Source organism: Amblyomma americanum, chromosome 9, assembly GCF_052857255.1.
Source record: "Amblyomma americanum isolate KBUSLIRL-KWMA chromosome 9, ASM5285725v1, whole genome shotgun sequence".
Classification (NCBI taxonomy): Eukaryota; Metazoa; Arthropoda; class Arachnida; order Ixodida; family Ixodidae; genus Amblyomma; species Amblyomma americanum.
Genome location: NC_135505.1, coordinates 137,826,997 through 137,847,246, shown reverse-complemented (window position 1 = coordinate 137,847,246; position 20,250 = coordinate 137,826,997). Strand labels below are relative to the sequence as shown.

Genomic DNA, 20,250 nt, shown 5'->3' with positions numbered 1-20,250 from the left:
CCCATTCCCCATCACAAAAAACGGCAATATATGTGTTATTAATAACAATCTGTTTACTTATCGCCCTCAAAAACAGAGATAAGATCTGAATACTGAAACGTCCATGCACTAAGCGAAGACAAAGGCACAAGTGAGGGGCATCAAATAAACGAAAAGCATTGAAAAGCATGAAAGAGGTGTGCGTCATAATGACAAAAACGTAGCGAGAGTATAGATCAGAAGAAGAAAATACGTGGTCACTATAAGATTGAAAGAACAAATGCTTTTTGTGCCCGTTTGTAGCAGCCTAAAAAAGGTGACTTCATTCCTGATACCTCGAGCTGCCATAGTAGCGATAGTGCTTTCTTTATTTCACGGAACGAGAAAGCAAGGCTATCAAACCGTGGAAATGTGGAATAATTCCTGACGTTTTATTGCACACCGGTCGTTGATCCTACGTGACATTGCCATTTCAGCAGCATGCCATTTATGGCCTGATATCGCCCACAATTTGGTCAGTATTTTCGAAAAAAGAAGGGCCATCTAGTGTTTATTCATCAGTCAACTCAGACTCGTACTGAGAAAATAGCGACATGAGTCGTACGGGAGGCGCCCTGGCAACAAAGATTATATTACCCTAACTCAAAAAGTAATTAGTGTTGCAGCAATCAAAAGGCAACTATTGGCCACGAAATTAAAAGCGATTCAGCACTAATTTGGCGAACTGAAACCCTCCTCGATTAGCTTATTCTGTTTCCGTTTTGCAATGAACACAACCGTTTGTCCCAACTCCATTTAGAAAAACGGCATAGGTCGCTCGTACTGCTCAGCTTTCCTGCTGGTGACCCGCTGAACACGTTGAGAATAAATTTATGTGTTTCCATCGATAAAAAAAAAAACTACTGCATGACCAGTTTTGAACAAGGAAAATGATGAAAAAATAAAGACAACAACCGCAGTGTGACACGACTACAGTGAATGCCTACATGAATGCAGCGAATATTAAAAAGGCAAAATGAGGTGGCGAGGAATGCAAACATGATCTGAAGATGTTAAAACGCGTGCATCGCTATGCGTAGAAATGATCCGCTGGCAAAGTGAACGAAAGCGACGGCCAAGTGCGTTTTCATCGTCAGCTGCAACATTCTCACAAACAAGGTTCTAGTAGCAAGCGCTGCTTCGCTGCCGTGGTCACTTCATGCAACAATTCACCAACCTAAACGAAAGTGGTGAAGGAGGGTTTCTAAACTTCTGCTGATAGATAATGGAATATTAAACCGCAGCAACGCATCAATGAAATGCAGATCAGAACCTGTATGGTTTGACGACGGGCATGTAAACTGGCTCATGCGACAGAATCAAGGACTGCTGAGCTTTACGCTATTTATTTTTCTCTCCAGTTCATCTCCTCAGTGCGAGACCCAAGTATGCGAGTAATCTTTAGCGACTCCCGATGCGCACTGAAATCACTTGACCGCGTAGTTCAGTACCATGGAAAGCTAGACTGGTATACGAAGTTCCCAAAGAATTTTCCAGGGCTATCAAAACGCAGCATATTATAGTTTTCCAGTGGCTACCCGGATATTGCTTTATTCCTGGAAACACTTAGGCGGATGCAGCGGCAAGGCAAGCACATTCCAATGCCCTCACTTCTGGCCTTCCGTTATCGAGAGGCGCATTGCGCCGTTTCTTGAAGACCGTGCGCAATGAAATGAAAGAAATGATATGGTTTGAACCAAACCATGCAGGTTCTGATCTGCATTTCATCGATCCGTTGCTATGGTTTAATATTCCATTATCTATCAGCAGAAGTTTAGAAACGCTCCTTCTCCGCTTGAGTTTAGGAACGGCTTACACGGAGCACTTTCTTCATAAAATTGGCCGCGCAGACAGCCCACGGTGTGTGTGTAGTCGAGAAAATGAGAATGTGGCCCAGCTATTATTGGATTCCCGAGTGCACGACAACCTCAGGTCGCGACTGAAGAGAGACTTGAGCGCTCTTGACAAAAGACCCTTAAGTCTACAAAAGCTCTTAGGCCCGTGGCCGACATGTGAACTGCAAAAGGGAGCACTTATGAAATTGATAGCATTCCTTGAGGACAGTGGTATACTTGGGAAGTACTAGCTTTGTAGATGTTGAGTCAATGCTAGGTGTCTTACCTCTCTGTGTGCGAGTTTCAAGATCTTTGTTATTTGCTTTTGCTGTGTTTGCTGCAAACAAACTTGTTTTGTTTTTTTGTTTTTGCTGAGTGAGGTATTTAATAGCGTTGTTATCTACTTTTGCTGTGTGTACTGCAAATCAGCTGATTTCTTGTTCTCCTGCCCTTGTTTATACATGTGTGTTATGTATATTCTATTGTGTACTGTTCTCTTAACATTCAATGTGTTTTTGTTCTCTCATTGTTGTAACTTTTACTGACGCTTGTACTTTGCTGTATATGTTGTGTACTGTCTGTGTTTGTTCTATGTTATGTTGAACTGTACCTCGTCGGACCAAGCGCATGGTTGCTGCGAATTGATGAAAAGGAGTAGCCGGAGCCGATATGCAGCACCAACCTCTGCTTTACTGTTCATGTAAATAAAAAAAATTGACCAACCTCTTTGCGCTGCTCCTGCTGCGATTAGCATTACAACGATAGAAACTCCGTAGTTGGGCCTCTCTTTGTTTTAGCTAAACACAATAAATGAGACGGCGGAAAGCTACTGCGTCCTGGTATACTGCCAATCAAGGTGCAAAGTAAAGCGGGCTTTCGAGCAGGCGACTCCACGAAGGACTGCAGCCAAGATGGCGGCTGGCCACTTCCGGTAAACGCGCGCATGCGCAGTAGGCTTTGTGAAATCACTCTATTATTGTCTACTGGGAAAAAAGCACCTGTCTTCCTATTAAGGACATTACGTACATCTCATTCAAAAGTTGGAGGAAACACCAGCTCCGCCTTAGGTATGCCGCGATAGGGTGGCGGGTAATTTCCATATGAATAGAATACCATTCTCTCCCCTACATTGAAATATCTCTGGAAGTTTTTATACCTGTCTCAGCGTAGTGGTGCAGCGGTTAAGCGATCTGCCACTGCCATGCGATGGCAGGTGTGCCCAGGTTGACCTTCCAGAGCGACCAATCATTAATTTAACTGCCACCTTCCACGGTTGGTTGTTCGCTCAATATCTAGTGGGCAGGCTGTGATGACGCCGCAAGGTCACGTGACCTAGGTGGCCCACCTGCCTCCTAGGTTGCTCTCTGGGCACCACCTGCCACAGTCACGCTAGTGATTCTACGCCCACAACAACGTCAACGCTGACACCAGGTTTTCTGGACAACGAGGCCTTAAACGCAACGCTTCAAATAGGGACACCGATATGAATAAGCCAGGAATAACTGGGAGGTCCCAAGTCTTTATCAAACACATGAACTAAAGCCTCGGTAACGGCGCGTGTCTGGGCCGCATTTCATTCCATACGAACTATTGATTCAACTGTCGCCGGCCTGAGCATGAAGCGTCATTAAAGGCAGGTAACTTTGCCCATATGACGGTACACCGTTGATCGTGGGAATATACTCACCGCTTCTCAGATAATGGAAGGTCGTCGGGCATGCTTTAGAGGCAACGGCACGAGAATTTCTCGAAACCTCGTGAAAAGCCAAAACACAGCCCTGATACGAGTGTTAACGTGACCTCTATTCATCTGTATGTTCAAGATTTTCATTTCTCGGTTCCCCCTGACTTGTTGACGCCGGCGGCACTTTTTTTTACAGTTACGTGTGTTTTTGCGTGTAGTATTTGTTGAAAGGTGGACGGCTGCCGCTTTTTCAACAGCAGTTGAAACTCCACGCGCGTCGCGTTCGCTCCTAATTTGTGCGTGGTCTGCAGGAGCAGCTTTAAGCTATCATATGCCGCCCCAAATGGCCCCTCCTAGAACGCTACTCTGAGCATAGTACACGCTGCACACGCTTGGGGGAATTCACAGTGCAGCTAAACCGAACAGCGGATGTCTGATTTCGTCGACTTATGGCATTGGAGATCTGTTTGCATTGTAAAAGGAACAATCCAGTGCTGATATGATTTTGACTGGACAGCTTCAAAAGAGGCTTTCAGCCGCAAGCACTGGCACACAGTTGTTCCTGACAGTACGGAATAGGTCGTCTGTCGATCGTCAGTTTATTGAACAATAGATGGAGAATTAGAAAGCGTGATGTCGCAAGATTTCACAAATGCCATCCATTGAAAGTTTTCGGATGAACCAGAACTATTTCAGGATGAAAAAGAATAAATATGGTTGTACACGGAGATATTTTGAAAAGGGAACGTTCAACAGTGAGTGAATGTAAGGAATAAGGTTATGAGGCTGAGCGAATTTTCTTTCTTAACGATATACGGCATGCCACACAAAGAACAGTGATTTGTGTAGACAGTGTTGGTACCGTTATGGTTCAGGGCTTTATGTAACTTGAACTAATACTGAGAAGGCGTCCTGTCCAGTGTTTCTTGAGGCTAAAACGACTTCAATTCTAGTGCTTCCTGAGGTTAGGACTAGAACATCGTGTTCTGATTAGCATCATATAAAGTGGAGATCATCCGAAAAGCATCAGCTTTCAGCGCCTGGCGGAATTAAAAGGTATTCGACTGCCTTAATAGGGCTCGATAGGCCGATAACTGCATACGGGTTTCTCTGTGGGTGGCAATGCTTTTCATCCGCTTAGAATACACGTAAGATATAATAGCGCCTGAGCACTCGGAGTCCCTCTTGTCACCTTTTTAATAGCAAATAGTCCGCAGAAACACATGCTCATTGCTCGAGTTCTATAACTAGTAAGGATTGCACTTTTCTTAGCTTTATGTATAATTGTTAATATTACACCTACTTCTTTCCACCGCTCGGTGTGGCGCATTGAGTCTCAGCGCTAGCTTTTGAGTTCGGCAACAAAAACAGGCCTGCTAGTGAGTACTGGCACAATACTTCCTTTTTATACTGTCACGACCTGAGGAGCCGTGCAGGTTGGCCTCGGGAAGAACCCAAGACTGAGAGCTTTTAATTAGAGAGCCAGGGTTCAGGTCACAGAGCCAGAATGCTTCGAGAGCCAACCACCGCTTCGTCATCGTTTTGACTAAGCGTGATTAATTTGACGAAGCTTGATTGATACGTGAAGACAAGCCGACGAAGAAAGAGCGAGATGAGGATGTCGATGACATCATTCAATAACTGCGAGCCTAGCACGAGTTCTCCGGCTGACGCCCCTGCCCGCTTCATCTTCGTCTAGACAATTACATGACCCGGGGCTGCCGAGCGATCGCGCCGATCGCGAACTAAAACGGTGCTGACGACGGAAGCAGGACATGATGATCGGCGGGGAATAATGGTTCGACTGAAAAGCTAAGAATGTGAAGGCCTTGCCTCCACGCTGGATGAGAGGATAATCAGATGAGTGCTGGTCCACGAATTTTCCAGGCCACATGTGACCAGGATCGAGCCGACGACCGAAGCCCATGGATGCACCGAATGGAATGGGCAGAGGGGCCGTGTGCTCACATGTCCATGGATTCTAGGGTCCATGGGGTTTGTGGGGACTGGTCGCTGCGTTAGATTGAGTTAGTCGTGTATTTTGGCCGGTGTGAGGGACGCGGCTGGAGTGAGGTCATTTCTGACCTGGCAGGCTGGGGCAAAGCCTGACGGCAAGCCGACCAGGAATACGTGGCAGACTGCCAAAGCAGACGCACCGCGGTGAAAGTCCAGGACCGGAATGATGATAGACATCCGAAACATCCACCAAATGTCACGTGACGGCAAGCCGAAGAATACAGAACGACATTACGGATGGCAATAGCACAATTTAATGGTTTCGGGCCTAGCGCGAGCACTCTGGCCTGCGTGCCTAAGCCACCCACGCAACTGCTCTCTTCATCGTCGTATTCGGTGAGAGGAGAGCTCGATTTAATCAGTAGCGAATGTCTCGATTGTGGTTTAACCCCCCCCCCCCCCCCCCCGATTCGTACTTTTTCTTACTTCTAATTTAATCTTTCTCTGATAAATCTTGACTGCATGAAGTAGAAAAGTTTCCTAATTTTTGCCGTTATTCCGAAACAAAGAAATTCTAGCGGAAGGGGTCCCGACTTCACCCAGGAGGTTGACCCTTCCCACGCCTGATTGCTTTACGTGATCCCACATGGCGTATACATCAAACTTTCCGCAAAGTGTTCTCTCACAGTGCCTGTCACTGCAGGCTCCCACTAGGAGCGTACCACCAAAATGACACATTCTCTCGGGCACTTACTTCTGGGTCTACGTAGCCCTCATGTCGGCCCACAAACTTTTTTGGGGGCAGGAAATGAACTTAGGAAATAGGAAACGTGCTTCAGTGGGGTTTTTACGATTGCATTAGGTCGTTTTAGCGAGTCTGAGGAACATTTTTGTGCGTGTAGCTATGCGACCTTGGGCTTCCTTGTGACGTCCAACAGGCGACCTAGCTTGGTTCTGCAGAGAGCCATGATGGCGTCCGTTGCCTCGTCCGGTAAGTACGTGAGCGGGAATAGCGCGATTGTGCTGAGGCTCAGCGGTGTCGTGTACCACGTCCTTGGATGCGTCTCGCGCACCGCCAGTACCATGGCATCGGCCACCTCCTGGAGGTTGTCCCGGTTGAGGAGGTCGAAGTACTCCTTCGTGGAGCGGATCCAGCCGTCGATCTCCTCTTGCGTGAAGTCATCGGCCACCTCCGGGCAGTTCTTCCTCAGGTCCTCTACAGTGAATTGCTGATGTCCTGGCGGAGCGGTAATGTTTGTTCTGCAAAGTCGGCAAAATAGGATGGAAACTGAAATGTCAGCCTTTCTGCTCAGTGAACGATCAGCAAAATTAAAAACGTCACCCAGCAGATTTTTTTTACGAAATTTAAAAACGAGAGCCTACACCTTGACTGCAGGTACATTCTGCAGAACTGAAATACAGTTAAATGAAGGGGCGCATGTCTATTTCAAAATACTGCAGTCTGTATTTTAGCAAACACAACAGGGGTAGACAGACAATTCGAACACAACAGCAACATCAAGGAGCATGGTTAAGCGTTCTTTTTGGAAGTGGCTATTTGGTATGGTGCAAAAACTTATTCCATCATCAAGTATTCTGTAAAAAAAATGAACTTGCATGAACAAATGATTCGAAATGAAGGAACTTGTTCAAATGGTTAAAATACCGGGTAGTTCGTGCATTGATTAGTGAGATATACGCTTGAAGAGCAGTTGGCCCATGCACCATTTTGAGCAGCATAGGACTGTCACATGTGAACCGACATGACAGCGACTGCAGTTATAAGCCATGCGTATGTGGCAGTCGTGAAAAGTTGTAATCTTGACGACTATAGATGGCACTCGTAGAAATTTTTCTAACTGTTTATTATTTGCGGCGATTGCAAGAATTGTTGCGCCAGGAACGTACAGCCCACCGACATAACCGATGCACAGCTAATGCACACCAGCACCACATTTGGCCGGAGCAAAATATAGTGACATTCACTGGCATAGTGCACTAGAACTTGCTACAGTGAGTTACAGTATTGTTAACAGTAAGACGGCAAACTAAAAACGTCACGGCAACCAGAGAAAAAATACACTGCCGCGTGCGACGTTGGAAAGTAATTCTCTGCGATAAAAAGAAAGTGTACGCTCCAACAAAAAATCTGCTCGTTCCGCGCCGTATGTAAGCCTTACACGTATGCTCCATCCAGCAAAAAAACAACCTGTGTCAAGGAAATTGACATCTGCGGCAGAGTTTCCTCGCTCCAGAGTATTGCAGCTGTGACCGCCTGCACACGTCCTGCTGGTCCGATTCAGTACATGATTCTTTATTCGTGTATGACGTGCAGCTCTTTATGAGATTTTTATTTTGTTTAGTAAAAGAAACCGTCAGCGGCGCAGTCGACAGGAGACGCGGGAAATGCATTCGAGATGGAGTATCAAAAAGGAATGCTATGGTTCTGTACTTGCGTACGTGTGGCACGGGCCCGTTACTTGCGGTAACGCGCTACAATTTAGGTTGTGTGGTCCTGTCTACCATTCAGGCTTAACACCAAGATTTTAGGAAATGTCATTATTGTTGCGGCAAGCTGCTTTTGGCAGCCGAGCATTAGTAGAGGCATACATTCGGGCCGCAGTGGCCATATCTTGAAGCAGGCAAAATCCAAAAAGTCCTTGCGCTTAAGAGTCGGCTGGCGCTACAGAACCTAAAACGTCAGAATCAATCTCGCCCCTTTTATGATCGGCACCGACCTCAAGCCAGAGGCGAATTATCAAGCTCGACCGCCCGTGAGCTGTCAACAGACGCGCTTTCTGCGTCGTCACAACGACGGCATCAACGACTGAAGAGTCTTCTCTTCTCGTGCGAAAAAAAGGGATCGCCAACCAGTAGGCGGCCTTGGCCAGGTGGACACTGCGTTGCGTGGCCACTCGGGACAAATTGCATCGTTTGGGGAAGAAGCCTTCTACACGCATGGAACAGCGATGGTGAAAACAAGTTTCGTACGGGTACGGTGGTGGAATCCAACACCTCCCCCCCCCCCCCCCCCCTCTTCATTGAAGTCTCTAACGGCGGCGGCCAGCCTCATCTTTACGAAGAGGCGAGGTTCGAAGCCGGTGTCCTTGCGGGAAGAAGTACTTCCAATTATCACTGGTCAACGGCCGATGCATCAGGGGCCGGTTTTCGGTGGTACTGAATTTCTCTCCGCGAGCACCGGCAAAGCTGAGGATGACGACAGGATTGACAGCGCCATCGAAAATGCGGTTCCTCGATACCGGAACCGCTACGAGAGGGCAACGGTGTCGCCATGTGCGATGAGCGGCTCACCAAGTCATCTTGAGTGACCCCTTGATTTGACACTGATCAAGTGCAGTGCTTCCCCGGCTAGGGCTTTTGGGATTTCGGACTGCATTTAAGCAGCCGGACTACTAGCAGCGTAGTGCCCTAGGACTAACTTCTTACGTCTCGTATTTTCTCACGAGCCCTCGCGTGCTGAACTTGACGACTATAAAAATGTAAAAAGATTGTACAGACTTAATCTGCATCCTACGGCTCTCGCTACTTTTTCCCCGGTAGCTTCGTTTCTGTCCCGAACTCGTCTACGAACGGCGGCCACTAACAACTGGTGGCAGCGGTCAGATTGGCCACAGCACACTCCACCATTGCATGCCTTGCCTTGGCTGCCACGGCATAGTTTTGACAGGCAATAGCCAAATAATAAACCGCACCTTGTTCTCACGTTTTCCACGTTCGCTTAATCGCTCAGTTAGCGACTATGGCCAACAGCTTTCCAACAACAATTTCCTCATTGCGCGGCCTCGTTTGCAGCCTAAATCGCACAGAACGCTGACGTTATAAATGAGGTCTACTGACGAGTGCCTACGCTGCGCCCCAGCACGGCGCTCAACTTAAACGCACAGGCGACTTTCACAGGTGGCCCGCTCCATCCACAAGGCCGGTTCGCAACCACTACATCGTTTCGTTCTAACCTCGCTGCGCAGTGACATTCCGAACGGAAACTTGTCAGTTCGTTGGCATGCTCAGGTATAATAAAAGCCGCTTCGAACGTCGGTCGCATAGCGGACCGCAGCATTCTCTGTACAGCTGCAGCTGTTGGCTACGATGCCATCGGAGGTCTCCGTACGGCTTTTGCTGTTCGCCAACGCTCGCAGCCTGGCTGGTGTGTCCGAAGAGTCTCTTGTTGTGCCCTCCGTGCTCCCAGACGTCGAAGAACTCAAGAAGGCAATCTTCTGCGCGTACCCTAGCCTCTCTGTCCTCCAGCACAGCGCCGTGATAGCCCTGAACGAAGCTTACCTAGAGGCTGGGGTACAGGTAACGCTACGACCTGGAGACGAAGTTGCCTTCATTCCAGCCATAAGCGGCGGGTGATCATCTCAAGGCCCTTACAGCTCGGTCAGCCGAGCTGGTCGCCATGAACTACGTGGAGCTCTTGGACACCAAGCTGGACGTCGAGGCAGTCCTGGCGCAGGTGGGGTCTCCGGACTGTGGGGCCATTTCTGTCTTCTTGGGCACCACGAGAAACCATTTCGAGGGCAAGGCGGTTAGGATGCTGAGTTACGAAGCGTACGCGCCCATGGCCAAGCGGGAGATGCTGGGCATCTGCGAGGGCGTTCGGGAACGCTGGACCGTCAAGAACATCGCCGTGGTCCACAGACTGGGCGATGTCCCACTGTGCGAGGCTAGTGTGCTTATCGCCGTGTCTTCTGAGCACCGTCAGGAGGGCCTCGACGCCGTCAAGTACGCTATCGACGAGTTGAAGAGACGCGTTCCCATCTGGAAGAAAGAGCACTACGACGGCGGTGACCAGGAGTGGAAGGCGAACAAGGAATGCTTCTGGATGCAGCGCCCCTGAACTGTCTATTGATGCCAGCATTGGCTCTGCTACTTGCTGCTCTATTATGACAATGTATACTTGTCTTAACGGTTTTTCGCGGTGGGCCATTACACCGAACAGCGCGGCTCTTCAAAGCTGGGTTCCCACATTGTCCGTCGTGTAACAGTTACCTAGTCAAGGATGAAGCAGGTAGCGCTTCTTGAGCATTTCTGAGTGAGCCCAGCCCTTTCAACATTTTTCTATGTTCCTACTTTTTTAAGCAATGGAATACACGAAAATATCTCTCTCATTTGATTCCATGGAATTCAGTGAGCAGCTGCTGTGTGTCTTCACCCTGTCCAAGTGATGTACCTGCGACGCAACATGCAAAGGAATGGAAGTGACGACAGCGTGGTGGAAATTGTTGCAGCCTTCAAGTCATCTGTTCAATAACCACTGGATTGAGTTTTCCCTGGAAAAGTGAGAAACCGGTCGGCACCTCTTAACTCTCTGCCGTAATAAGCGAGAATATATGTTAAACCGACAGAGGTTGAAGACGGAAGCGCTAATTTCCGCTTTTCGTGTTGCAGAAAAGATAGCCCAAATGAAACTTGTGTCATGTGGATTGTTCGCAGAGTTACTGGCAGTTTTCTCAATAAATCAATTTAGGAGGCCTGTAGTTCTTTTTCTATACTGATTTCATTTCGCTCAGGAATTTTGTACTTCGGATTGGTTTTAATATGCATGTTCGCTAAACATTGGAGTCTCTTCAAGAAGTTTCCGGGCGCTCATAAGCTTAGCATCAGAACCACATCGTTTCTTGTGTTATTCTTGTGCGCTGAGAACGCTGGTCCTCCGTGCTGCTTGCATTTACATAATCTCTTTCCGATTTATACGCAAAGCCAATATATAGCGGCTGCTCTTGACTAAACCGTTTAAAGTTCATAAAAGAACTCATGCCTGATGTGAGACTTTACCGGAAAATCCTACATTCGCCATGCCTAATATTTTGCAGAACTTCTAATTTCTTTAAGAATAGCTTAATGGGGATTGAAATACCAAATGCCATTCCTTTGCAGCTTTTAAAGCACTAATAGGCTCGGTTTACAAAGTCCTCGTACCTCGTCTAATTGCGAAGCTGCAGACACATCGGCAATTTAAAAATATTGAAATGGCCCAGATTTCCGCAATTTCATTGGTATATGGACGGCTTCAATTTAAATTTTAGTAAGAGTGATAATACCGGGTTTTATTGATTTCATTGCAACAAGATTAATTCATGTAATGGCAATGGTCGCTGAAAAAATCGTCTCTTCGGCTTGTTCGGATACAAGTCCTTAACATAATGATATCCTCCTATTTATAAAATGGAATGGTAACCGCAGAGGGTTAATAATAATAATAATTGGTTTTTGGTGGAAAGGAAATGGCGCAGTATCTGTCTCATATATCGTTGGACACCTGAACCACGCCGTAAGGGAAGGGGTAAAAAGGGAGTGAAAGAAGAGAGGAACAAATAGGTCCGTAGTGGAGGGCTCCGGAATAATTTCGACCACCTGGGGATGTTTAACGTGCACTGACATCGCACAGCATACGGGCGCCTTAGCATTTTTCCTCCATAAAAACGCAGCCGCCGCGGTCGGGTTCGAACCCGGGAACTCCGGATCAGTAGTCGAGCGCCCTAACCACTGAGCCACCGCGGCGGGGCTAGAGGGTTAAATATGAAGTTCCTTTGATGAATCCTAAGCTCTGGAGCTTGTAACTGCTCCAGTGTCTTTCTTCATTATGTAAAAAGAACCTGTGCCACAATCAGGCAACCGACATCTCCTTTTTATCTCAATGCGAATAATAATAACAATCGGCGTGCGTTAAGTCTGTGTGCTCTGGTAAATGCGAAGGAAAGTTTCCTAACGTTGTCCGTATTAATCATGGTGTGATTTTCTCATTGTGCGTTCTATGGATATGACTTACTTGTACGCCTGTGGCATGACAGATATGACGTCGACACCCTTGCCGTAGCACTCTCGTCTGAGTCCGTCAACCATAGACACGAGAGCGTGCTTCGACATCGAGTACGGCGTGCCCATGGGCACTGTGACGTAGCCTGAAATAACGAGAAGATTGCAAGGTGTTACGGAAGAGGCTGCCTTCACTGCGAATGAAAAGAGTGTTTCAGTCAAACAAGCCCATCACTGGTAACAACCTGTCCAAAGGTTGCGTACTCAGGTGTTTTAGGCACAGTTGTAGACCAACACTTATTGTAGACCAGCACCCTCTGTTTATAATCACGGTGCTGGTGTAAGACCAAAAACGCGGCGATAGCAGTTTTAGTATCCCCGAAATATCTCCGAAGAGTCTCGAACTAAACAATAGGAATTTATATCACGCTCATAATTCGGTAAGCCCGGTTGATGTGAAATATTGAAAAAGCATAAACTCTCTAGCGCCGGCTCTTGCATTCGGAACGCACATTCGAAATTATGCTTTTATGCAATGCCTTTCTGTCCGTCAGTTTCGTAGAAAACGCTCTGGTTTGCTTCTTTATTATTTATTCAATAATCAAATACCTCTAAATAAGCCATCCACCACCATATCCTACATCACCGGGCAAATATTTTCCATCGACCGCTTCATCCCAACCGCCTTCCCCAAAGCTTACGCGGATATCATTCGTGAGAGAAACATTCTTATTATAATACATAGGTAATATATTACCGAAGGAACTTGTGACGACCACCAGACGTCCCCCGGACCTCCTCAGCAGTGGCAGGAACTTCTTGCTCACCCGGCAGGTGCCGAGGACGTTGACGTCGAGCACTTTCTGGACGGCTTTCATCGGAATCCACTCTAGGAGTCCTTCGTTTCGAACGCCCGCGTTGCAGACGACGGCCCATAAAACTGCGAAAATGCGATAGCGGTGCTTTTTACGTCTTTGGTGGGTGATCTTTATTATGACATTTTCCGCGTAGCCGAGCATGAAATCACTAACACGAAACAATGCAAGAGGAACTGCGTACACTGCGATCTCTGTGTACCACCATCATCACCAGATTCATCATCATCATCATCATCATCATCATCATCAGCCTGACTATGCGCACTGCAGCGTAAAAGCCTGTTCTATATCGTTCTAATTAAACCGGGCCTGTGACACCTACACCCACCGTATCCCCGCAAACTTCCTAATCTCATCCGCCCACCTAACTGTCTACTGACAACACCGTGTTGAGGTTAATTCCCGTATATATGCGCTGAAAAGTTATTGCAGAAAAGTGTGGCGCGACGTTGTACAGGAACTCGAATGAATTTTGATCACCAATGACTCCCCGAAGAGCGATGAAATTCCGTGCTCGGGAGCTTTCTGATTGCGACTTGATCCAGATGCACCGCCTTTGAGGGAGACTGACCCGTAAGGCACGGCCATGAAATGTTTTAATAATACTCCCCCAGTTCGATGCAAAAGGGGCCAAGAGGTTCAGCCAACGACTGAAACCGAAGCCTCCTAGCTGTTTGTGCTTGCAGCGACCGTAAAGTCGATTGCGCGCCCTTTGACGTCACTAACCGAAGGCCATGGCCGTGGTGTCTGCAATTCGAGTTTTGATAAGCCGATCATATACTACACAAACATCGCGCACTTTCGCCCAGAAATGCGGGCTGTAGCATTAGAGCCACCGCTTCTAATGATTTTTGCTTGGCAGGCTTGTTGGAGGTCGTGAAGCGAAGGTCTCTTTCGTGCTCCAAGTTCACTTTTGACGCGACCGCTGGGATCTACAGTGAGTAGGAGGGCAGGAAGAATTAGAGTGTATTTTTTTTTCGCAGAAAACATAATTGTGGTTTATTTATACAATCACGGGCGTTCAATACAAGCACTACTATCTGAAGTCACGTTTTATGTCTGCCAGCTGCGGGCATGCGGAGGCCCAGCTGGCAAAGGACGGGGTTAATTGGAGAGACATGGGAGAGGCCTTTGCCCTGCAGTGGACAATGTCAGGCTTATGATAATGAGGATGGTTTATGTCTTTCTGTGACTGAAGTAAGAAATCTGTCGCCATCCATCGGCAGAAAGAAACCAGCCACTATTTAACTAACGCGGTGGTGTGGGCTTGCCTACATATTACAGTTTAAAAAGGAAATGACATCGGCAAACCGGACACAACTGAGCTGTACTTCATTTTGAGTCACACCGTGTTCTTTCCGTGCCTACCCTGTGAGTGCCTCTTGCAGTTGCGCACAGAACACCATGGGATATATGGAAAGAAATACTCTATTTGTATGAGGGCAGCATGAATAACAATTCTCTTCTTGTGGAGGCATTTTTTTCCGTTGTGCAGGACATTAATCCCTTTCCAACCATCATGCGGAAATAAAAATAAATTCGATTTTTGAATTCCAAACCAAGCCAGCAAATGCCTACTGCCAATATTCATTTTCCGCTGTTATGTTGGTTTTCATTTTCTTCTGTAAGGCAGGCCCTCAAATGTTTTTCAGTTTCTTTTGTGTTAGGGCTGACATTAGGTGTTTGGTGATTTCCATGCACGTGATACTGTGATTTACATGCGCTGCAAAGAGCCACAGGTGGTAAAAACTAATTCTGACCCCTCCACAATGGCGAGAATAATAATAATAATAATTGGTTTTTTTTGGGGGGAAAGGAAATGGCGCAGTATCTGTCTCATATATCGTTGGACACCTGAACCGCGCCGTAAGGGAAGGGTAAATGAGGGAATGAAAGAAGAAAGGAAGGAAGAGATGCCGTAGTGGAGGGCTCCGGAATAATTTCGACCACCTGGGGATCTTTAACGTGCACTGACATCGCACAGCACACGGGCGCCTTAGCGTTTTTCCTCCATAAAAACGCAGCCGCCGCGGTCGGGTTCGAACCCGGGAACTCCGGATCAGTAGTCGAGCGCCCTAACCACTGAGCCACCGCGGCGGGTATGGCGAGAATCGCAGTGTGCAGTGTTGCGTCGGCTGGTGACGATCCGTTAATTGTCGGGCAAATTTTTGAAGCAATCCGGAGCAAGATTCGATGGTTGCCCCAAAAATGAATACAAGAACGTAAACCTGGGTGGAACACGTGCTCATGAAGGTCTGCATTGCCAGCGATTGCCGAGCGAAGATAGTGTAATGATGATGATGATGATAATGTCCTCATGCTGAATAGCACACACCCACGGTGGGGGATTGGCCAGGGTGCATTACTGATAATGTATCCTATCGAGGCTCTCCTCGTCTTCGTATACTAGTAGTTTTTCATCTTCTGTGGTAACCTAGATGATATCAATAAGATATCCTGCTGTCCTTGCGCCCTTATATACAGATTACGTTAGTCAAAACAAAGGTGCTTTTTATCTTTATCCATGCAAAATTCAATATAGACTGTCCTCTATTAACTCTGTAGAGCATGCTCAAAACTTTTACCCCGCAGTGGGGATGGAATAGGTGAGGAGTGAACAAAATGTTTTCCTGTACATAAAAAGTGAACTCAAAGGTTGGCGTTTTGCAAGCCATTCAGCAGCTTACTTACCTTTGGAGCCGAGGTCAGCTCTAATGATCGTCTCTACGTCGTGCACTTGCTGCTCGCTGCTAATGTCCATCTGCAGAACCTTCACGTTGGAAAGATTGCTGAGTTTTTCGGCGCCTTCGCCATTTGCATCCAAGCAGCCCGCGAACACGAAGAAACCTATGCGGGACAGAGTCTTCACCAGCAGGTGTCCGAAGCCGTTGTCGCACCCTACGATGATGTGTTCAAAAATGAGAAAATTTAAAAAGAAGTCAAACAGAAAACAATTCATAGAATGCAAAGTGGTAAGCTCGAAGCGAAACAGATTACATTGCCTAGGTGCCCTACAGAGCACTCTAAAATAGAGACGTATAATAGATGCTGATAGCAGTAACGCAAGGATGCCCATAATTATAACTACTACAGGTTCAGGTCATAAGCGGTAATTTTGTAAAGTTTTGCGACTAAATCAAATAAACCCTTATGTGGCGGAAATCTGTGTGAAGGTCTTATGTGATTATAAAACAAGGTTTCGACTGTATGCAATGTGTTTACGAGACAAACTTCATCAACGTGCAGGTTGTAATAAGTTTTCCATGTAACTTGATAGTTAGTTTCAAACGGAATTGTATATGGCCATTTTTCCGTACGGTCTGTCGATTTCTGATATGCTTGTAGCCATAAGTACACAAATCACTTGTGAGTGGCGCTGGAATAGAAGTCAACTATTCTTTTAGAAACGCCAGGTAACACTTAGCCGAATCCCAGTGGTCTTTGCCATACCGTGTACTTCAAGGGGGCGGTACCCTGGCAAGGATTTTCTTTATTTAACAAGCTTTATCTCAAGCTTAGTTATGCTAAACTTCCGCCAAGCATTCTGTTGGCTATCCCGCCAATTTGTTATGCCACCATCGCCATATTAACGAGGACGCTTGTAGCTCACTGTTCGGTTACCGACTGACTTTATTTGGAGGTCAAAACTCAGGGCAACTTATAACGCTTTCTAAAACCGTTGCTTCGCAGGGTAGATCAGCATTATTACTATTGAATTAACCACGAACCCAAGCCCTGTTCTCAGGCGCATTGCATTTCGTTTCATTAGAGGACGTCGAAAATTCAGGAATAGAAAAACTTTGACTAAATGGCAAGCCTCGGGGCACGCGGAGTGCTGGTTCATGTGCTTTGTAAAACTAAGTAGTGGAACGAAAATAGTTAAGGTCAAACTATCCCTCGTTAACGTTCCATTCACAGTCACCTATATGCTCTTAAAATTCGCGAGATTGTGGAAACATGCCTTGGAGAAAAAAGAAAAAAAATGCTAATAAAATGTTTCCTTCTCCACTTCCAACAGAAGTCAGATATTATAAAGCACTGGCTGCAAATTACCACATTCTCAACACATCTACCGGAATGGTCCAAAGGCATTGTAATGTAAGCGCACGCATGTCATGGTTGCGGAAAACACTAATTATATTTACTTCATAAATACCGCAGTGTTCCGTCAATGGAATCATCTTTAGAGAGTCTAGTGTTCTAGCCTACTCAAATGAGGTACTTCACTGTGGTTCACTTGGTGTTAACTTTGCTTTACTTACTTTGTGATGCGTGGCTCGTGCACATTAGGACAAATATCAGAGTGAAGACAACAGAACCCTTGTTACTCAGGAAGCCGAAGTTTACGAAATTTCAACTGCGCGTTCACTTAGTACTGATTGTGATAATGAGCAGTGGAAATTCACATAGCCACGCTATGAAGCACAACGCATTTAATAGAGTAGAAACACTGAGCTTATTATATAGCAAGGCTAAATACTAGCATCTCACAGCGAATGCAAAAACTAGGCAGTGTAAAGCCTGACTTGCAGGCCCAAGTCACTTGACCGGAACAACTTTCCCGCATCGGCAGCAGAGATCGATAGCACTTGTAATCTTCCCTCCGTAGTAGCTGATCATACCGAGCTCGCTAGAATTGTGCACCGGCTCTGACGATCTATTGCGATGCTTTTTTTTAAGTTTCTTTCTAGCCTTCTTATCAAAAATAATCCGTCGGCATTGAGGAAAATGCGAATAGATGATTGAGTGAACGAATAAATTATGAAGTGAGTAAATACATCAATAAATATTTTTTGACCAAACCAGAACACCACACGCTAGCTTACCAGTCACCAAGACCGCCTTGCCATCGCCGTTGACCAGCCTCACGAAGGCAGTGGTCCAGAGACACCGGGCCAACCAGTAAGACAGTGCCGACACAATCACCACAAATCCAGTCCATTGCGCCACGCATCTTGCGAGCGGTAGGTGATTCCAGTACTTCCAAAATGCCACCACCAACGTGAAGAACAAAGTCCACGAGGTGCGCATCGTCCGGCTGCCCACAAAGACTCGGGTATGGCCGCAAGCGACGATGCTCTCCAGCAGTTCCAAGCAGGGTGTGTTGCTGGTCGGTACCCGTAGTTAACTTCCTCCGTCGTTTATAGAAAGTGAAGAAAAATCCAGTTTGATCCCAGGGAGCTCATCGATGGAGGGGTACTCATACAAGTCCTGGACCCATGAAAGAAGTGTCCTGCTAAGGCCACACACACCGAACAACTCTGAAGTGCCAGCGGACCGTCTGAAGTAGCGGTCGTCGCAAGTGTACATATATTTTAAGCAGGAGCATTTAAGTCTGGAGGTCAGCGTAAGCTAGTTGACGTATATCCCGTTTGTGAAGCACGACAACTGCCGAATGTATATTCTCTCATGTTTAGCATCGAAGGCCCTCTGTGCCAAGGTCACTGAATTCAGTGTTCACACTCTATGTGGGAAGGGCGTGCTGAAGACGCGCCCTTGACGTCCCTAGGTGGTCTCCTTGACCGTGCCTTTGAAGCACCGTACGGAACTAAATGTGTGGGCCGTCCAAAATAGCTTGAGGAAGTAACCAGGCCACCTCCTTATCTGTCTTGCTTGTTTCTCATACAAGGTGCCAGGGGCCGCCTACAACCTAACTTTCCTCCCAACTTCGAAATACTTGTGTGAAATCCACTCCTCTGTGCTTACGGAAGCAACGTCGGAACTGGTGTTACCGCCCAGACAAGAATATCGTGTCGCAGCCTTGACACGAGCGGCCTGCTATACTCAGTTTCCGGCGTTGTAGGCTATAGAGCGCAGACTTTCCTCCTAGCGTGCATGTCACCACATTTGGCATGAGTTCCAAGGCTGTACTACTTCCATAAATGTGCTTCCCTTTCTCGCAGCAACTCGTTCCTGCGTCGCGGCTGCAAAGCTTGGCACAGTTTGCTGTGCCAAGTCTGCCTACAAGTCTGCTGTGACATGAAAACCCAATTCCTCATCAGTACGTTTAAGTGGAGTCGCCTTTAACTCTTTCGGTACCAAAATACCCTGTCTGTAGCTTTTTTTCTGAGATGGCAGCTTGAGATTCACGAGGCAATGCAGTCTGGGTGATAGATGAAAATCTAAAATTAGTTTTTCGGGAAAGGAAATGACGCCGTATCTGTTTCACATCTCGGCGGACACCTGAACCGCGCCGAAAGGGAAGGGACAAAGGGAGAATTGAAAGAAGAAAGTTGCCGTAGTGGAGGGCTCCGGAATAATTTCGACCACCTGGGGATCTTTAACGTGCACTGACATCGCAATGTACACGGGCGCCTTTTGCGTTTCGCCTCCATCGAAACGCGGCCGCCGCGGCCGGGTTCGAACCCGGGTATTCCGGATCAGTAGCCGGGTGCCTTAAGCAGTCTGGGTGCAATCGTATACCCTGTCCTTACGTGCTATGAGCAGCAAATGCAACGCGAACAAAGGAACTGAAGTTCACACACACAAAAAGAACCAACATAATAATTATGGGAGAGGAAAACACGATTGAGGTTGTTTAACACTTCTAAAGGACAGCCTTCGCTCCTTAAAATTGAAATTACCCTCCACTAGCATTGAGGTTTCCCCTGATCAGAGCTTCTCATTTTTCTCTCCGTGGTTAAGTTGTATTATTCGCGTTTCATTTATCGCTGATTGTACATCCTCGCTTAAATTTTTTTTCCCAACCGAGTTTTTTCGTTCTCGTTTTGCTTTGTTTAATAATCCCACTGCCGAGTATTTTTGTTATGATTTTGCTTTGTGTAATGATCCCTCTGTTGTTGGCTACCTATCACTTTCTTGTTAGCTCTTCTTTTTAATTATATGTTCCTGCAAGCCAACCTTTTTCTTGCGTGCGGTTTGTTTTATTCGTTCCTGTGTTTCCATCGGTTTTCGTATTTAAAAAAATGTGTCTAGGTGCTTGTTTCCTGTGGCAAGACTATTTTTTTTCCAAAATACTTTCCCTTTAAATTTCTTTTCAGCACGTGCTTCTCTTTTATACCACTTTGTCTTTAAGCCTGACAAAGGCATAGTAACTCGGGCTTTTTTGTCTTTTAAGTTAAATTTTCAAAGAAATAATTTA

The 20,250-nt window shown here is 46.7% G+C and overlaps 2 protein-coding genes across 2 annotated transcripts; one reads left to right on the top strand and one right to left on the bottom strand.

The window, feature by feature from the left end:
• Positions 1-5,964: 5,964 nt before the first annotated feature.
• Positions 5,965-18,349, bottom strand: LOC144105616 (retinol dehydrogenase 7-like). The gene is made up of 5 exons (XM_077638739.1): positions 17,975-18,349; positions 15,840-16,046; positions 13,028-13,210; positions 12,284-12,416; positions 5,965-6,753 (listed from the first exon to the last, which is right to left on the bottom strand). Exons 1-5 carry the CDS (start codon positions 18,177-18,179, stop codon positions 6,396-6,398), a joined length of 1,086 nt encoding a protein of 361 aa, XP_077494865.1. The 5' UTR covers positions 18,180-18,349; the 3' UTR covers positions 5,965-6,395.
• LOC144105615 (molybdopterin synthase catalytic subunit-like) lies at positions 9,764-11,133 on the top strand. Its single transcript, XM_077638738.1, has one exon. The coding sequence runs from the start codon at positions 9,911-9,913 to the stop codon at positions 10,349-10,351; it is 441 nt and encodes a 146-aa protein (XP_077494864.1). The 5' UTR covers positions 9,764-9,910; the 3' UTR covers positions 10,352-11,133.
• Positions 18,350-20,250: the final 1,901 nt, after the last annotated feature.

Coding starts and splice junctions, on each gene's coding strand:
- LOC144105615 (XM_077638738.1), top strand. CDS start 9,911: ATGAACTACGTGGAGCTCTTGGACACCAAGCTGGACGTCGAGGCAGTC.
- LOC144105616 (XM_077638739.1), bottom strand. CDS start 18,179: ATGCGCACCTCGTGGACTTTGTTCTTCACGTTGGTGGTGGCATTTTGG. Junction 16,047..17,974: donor CAAGGCGGTCTTGGTGACTG/GTAAGCTAGCGT, acceptor ACATCATCGTAG/GGTGCGACAACGGCTTCGGA. Junction 12,417..13,027: donor GGTCGTCACAAGTTCCTTCG/GTAATATATTAC, acceptor TCGTTATTTCAG/GCTACGTCACAGTGCCCATG.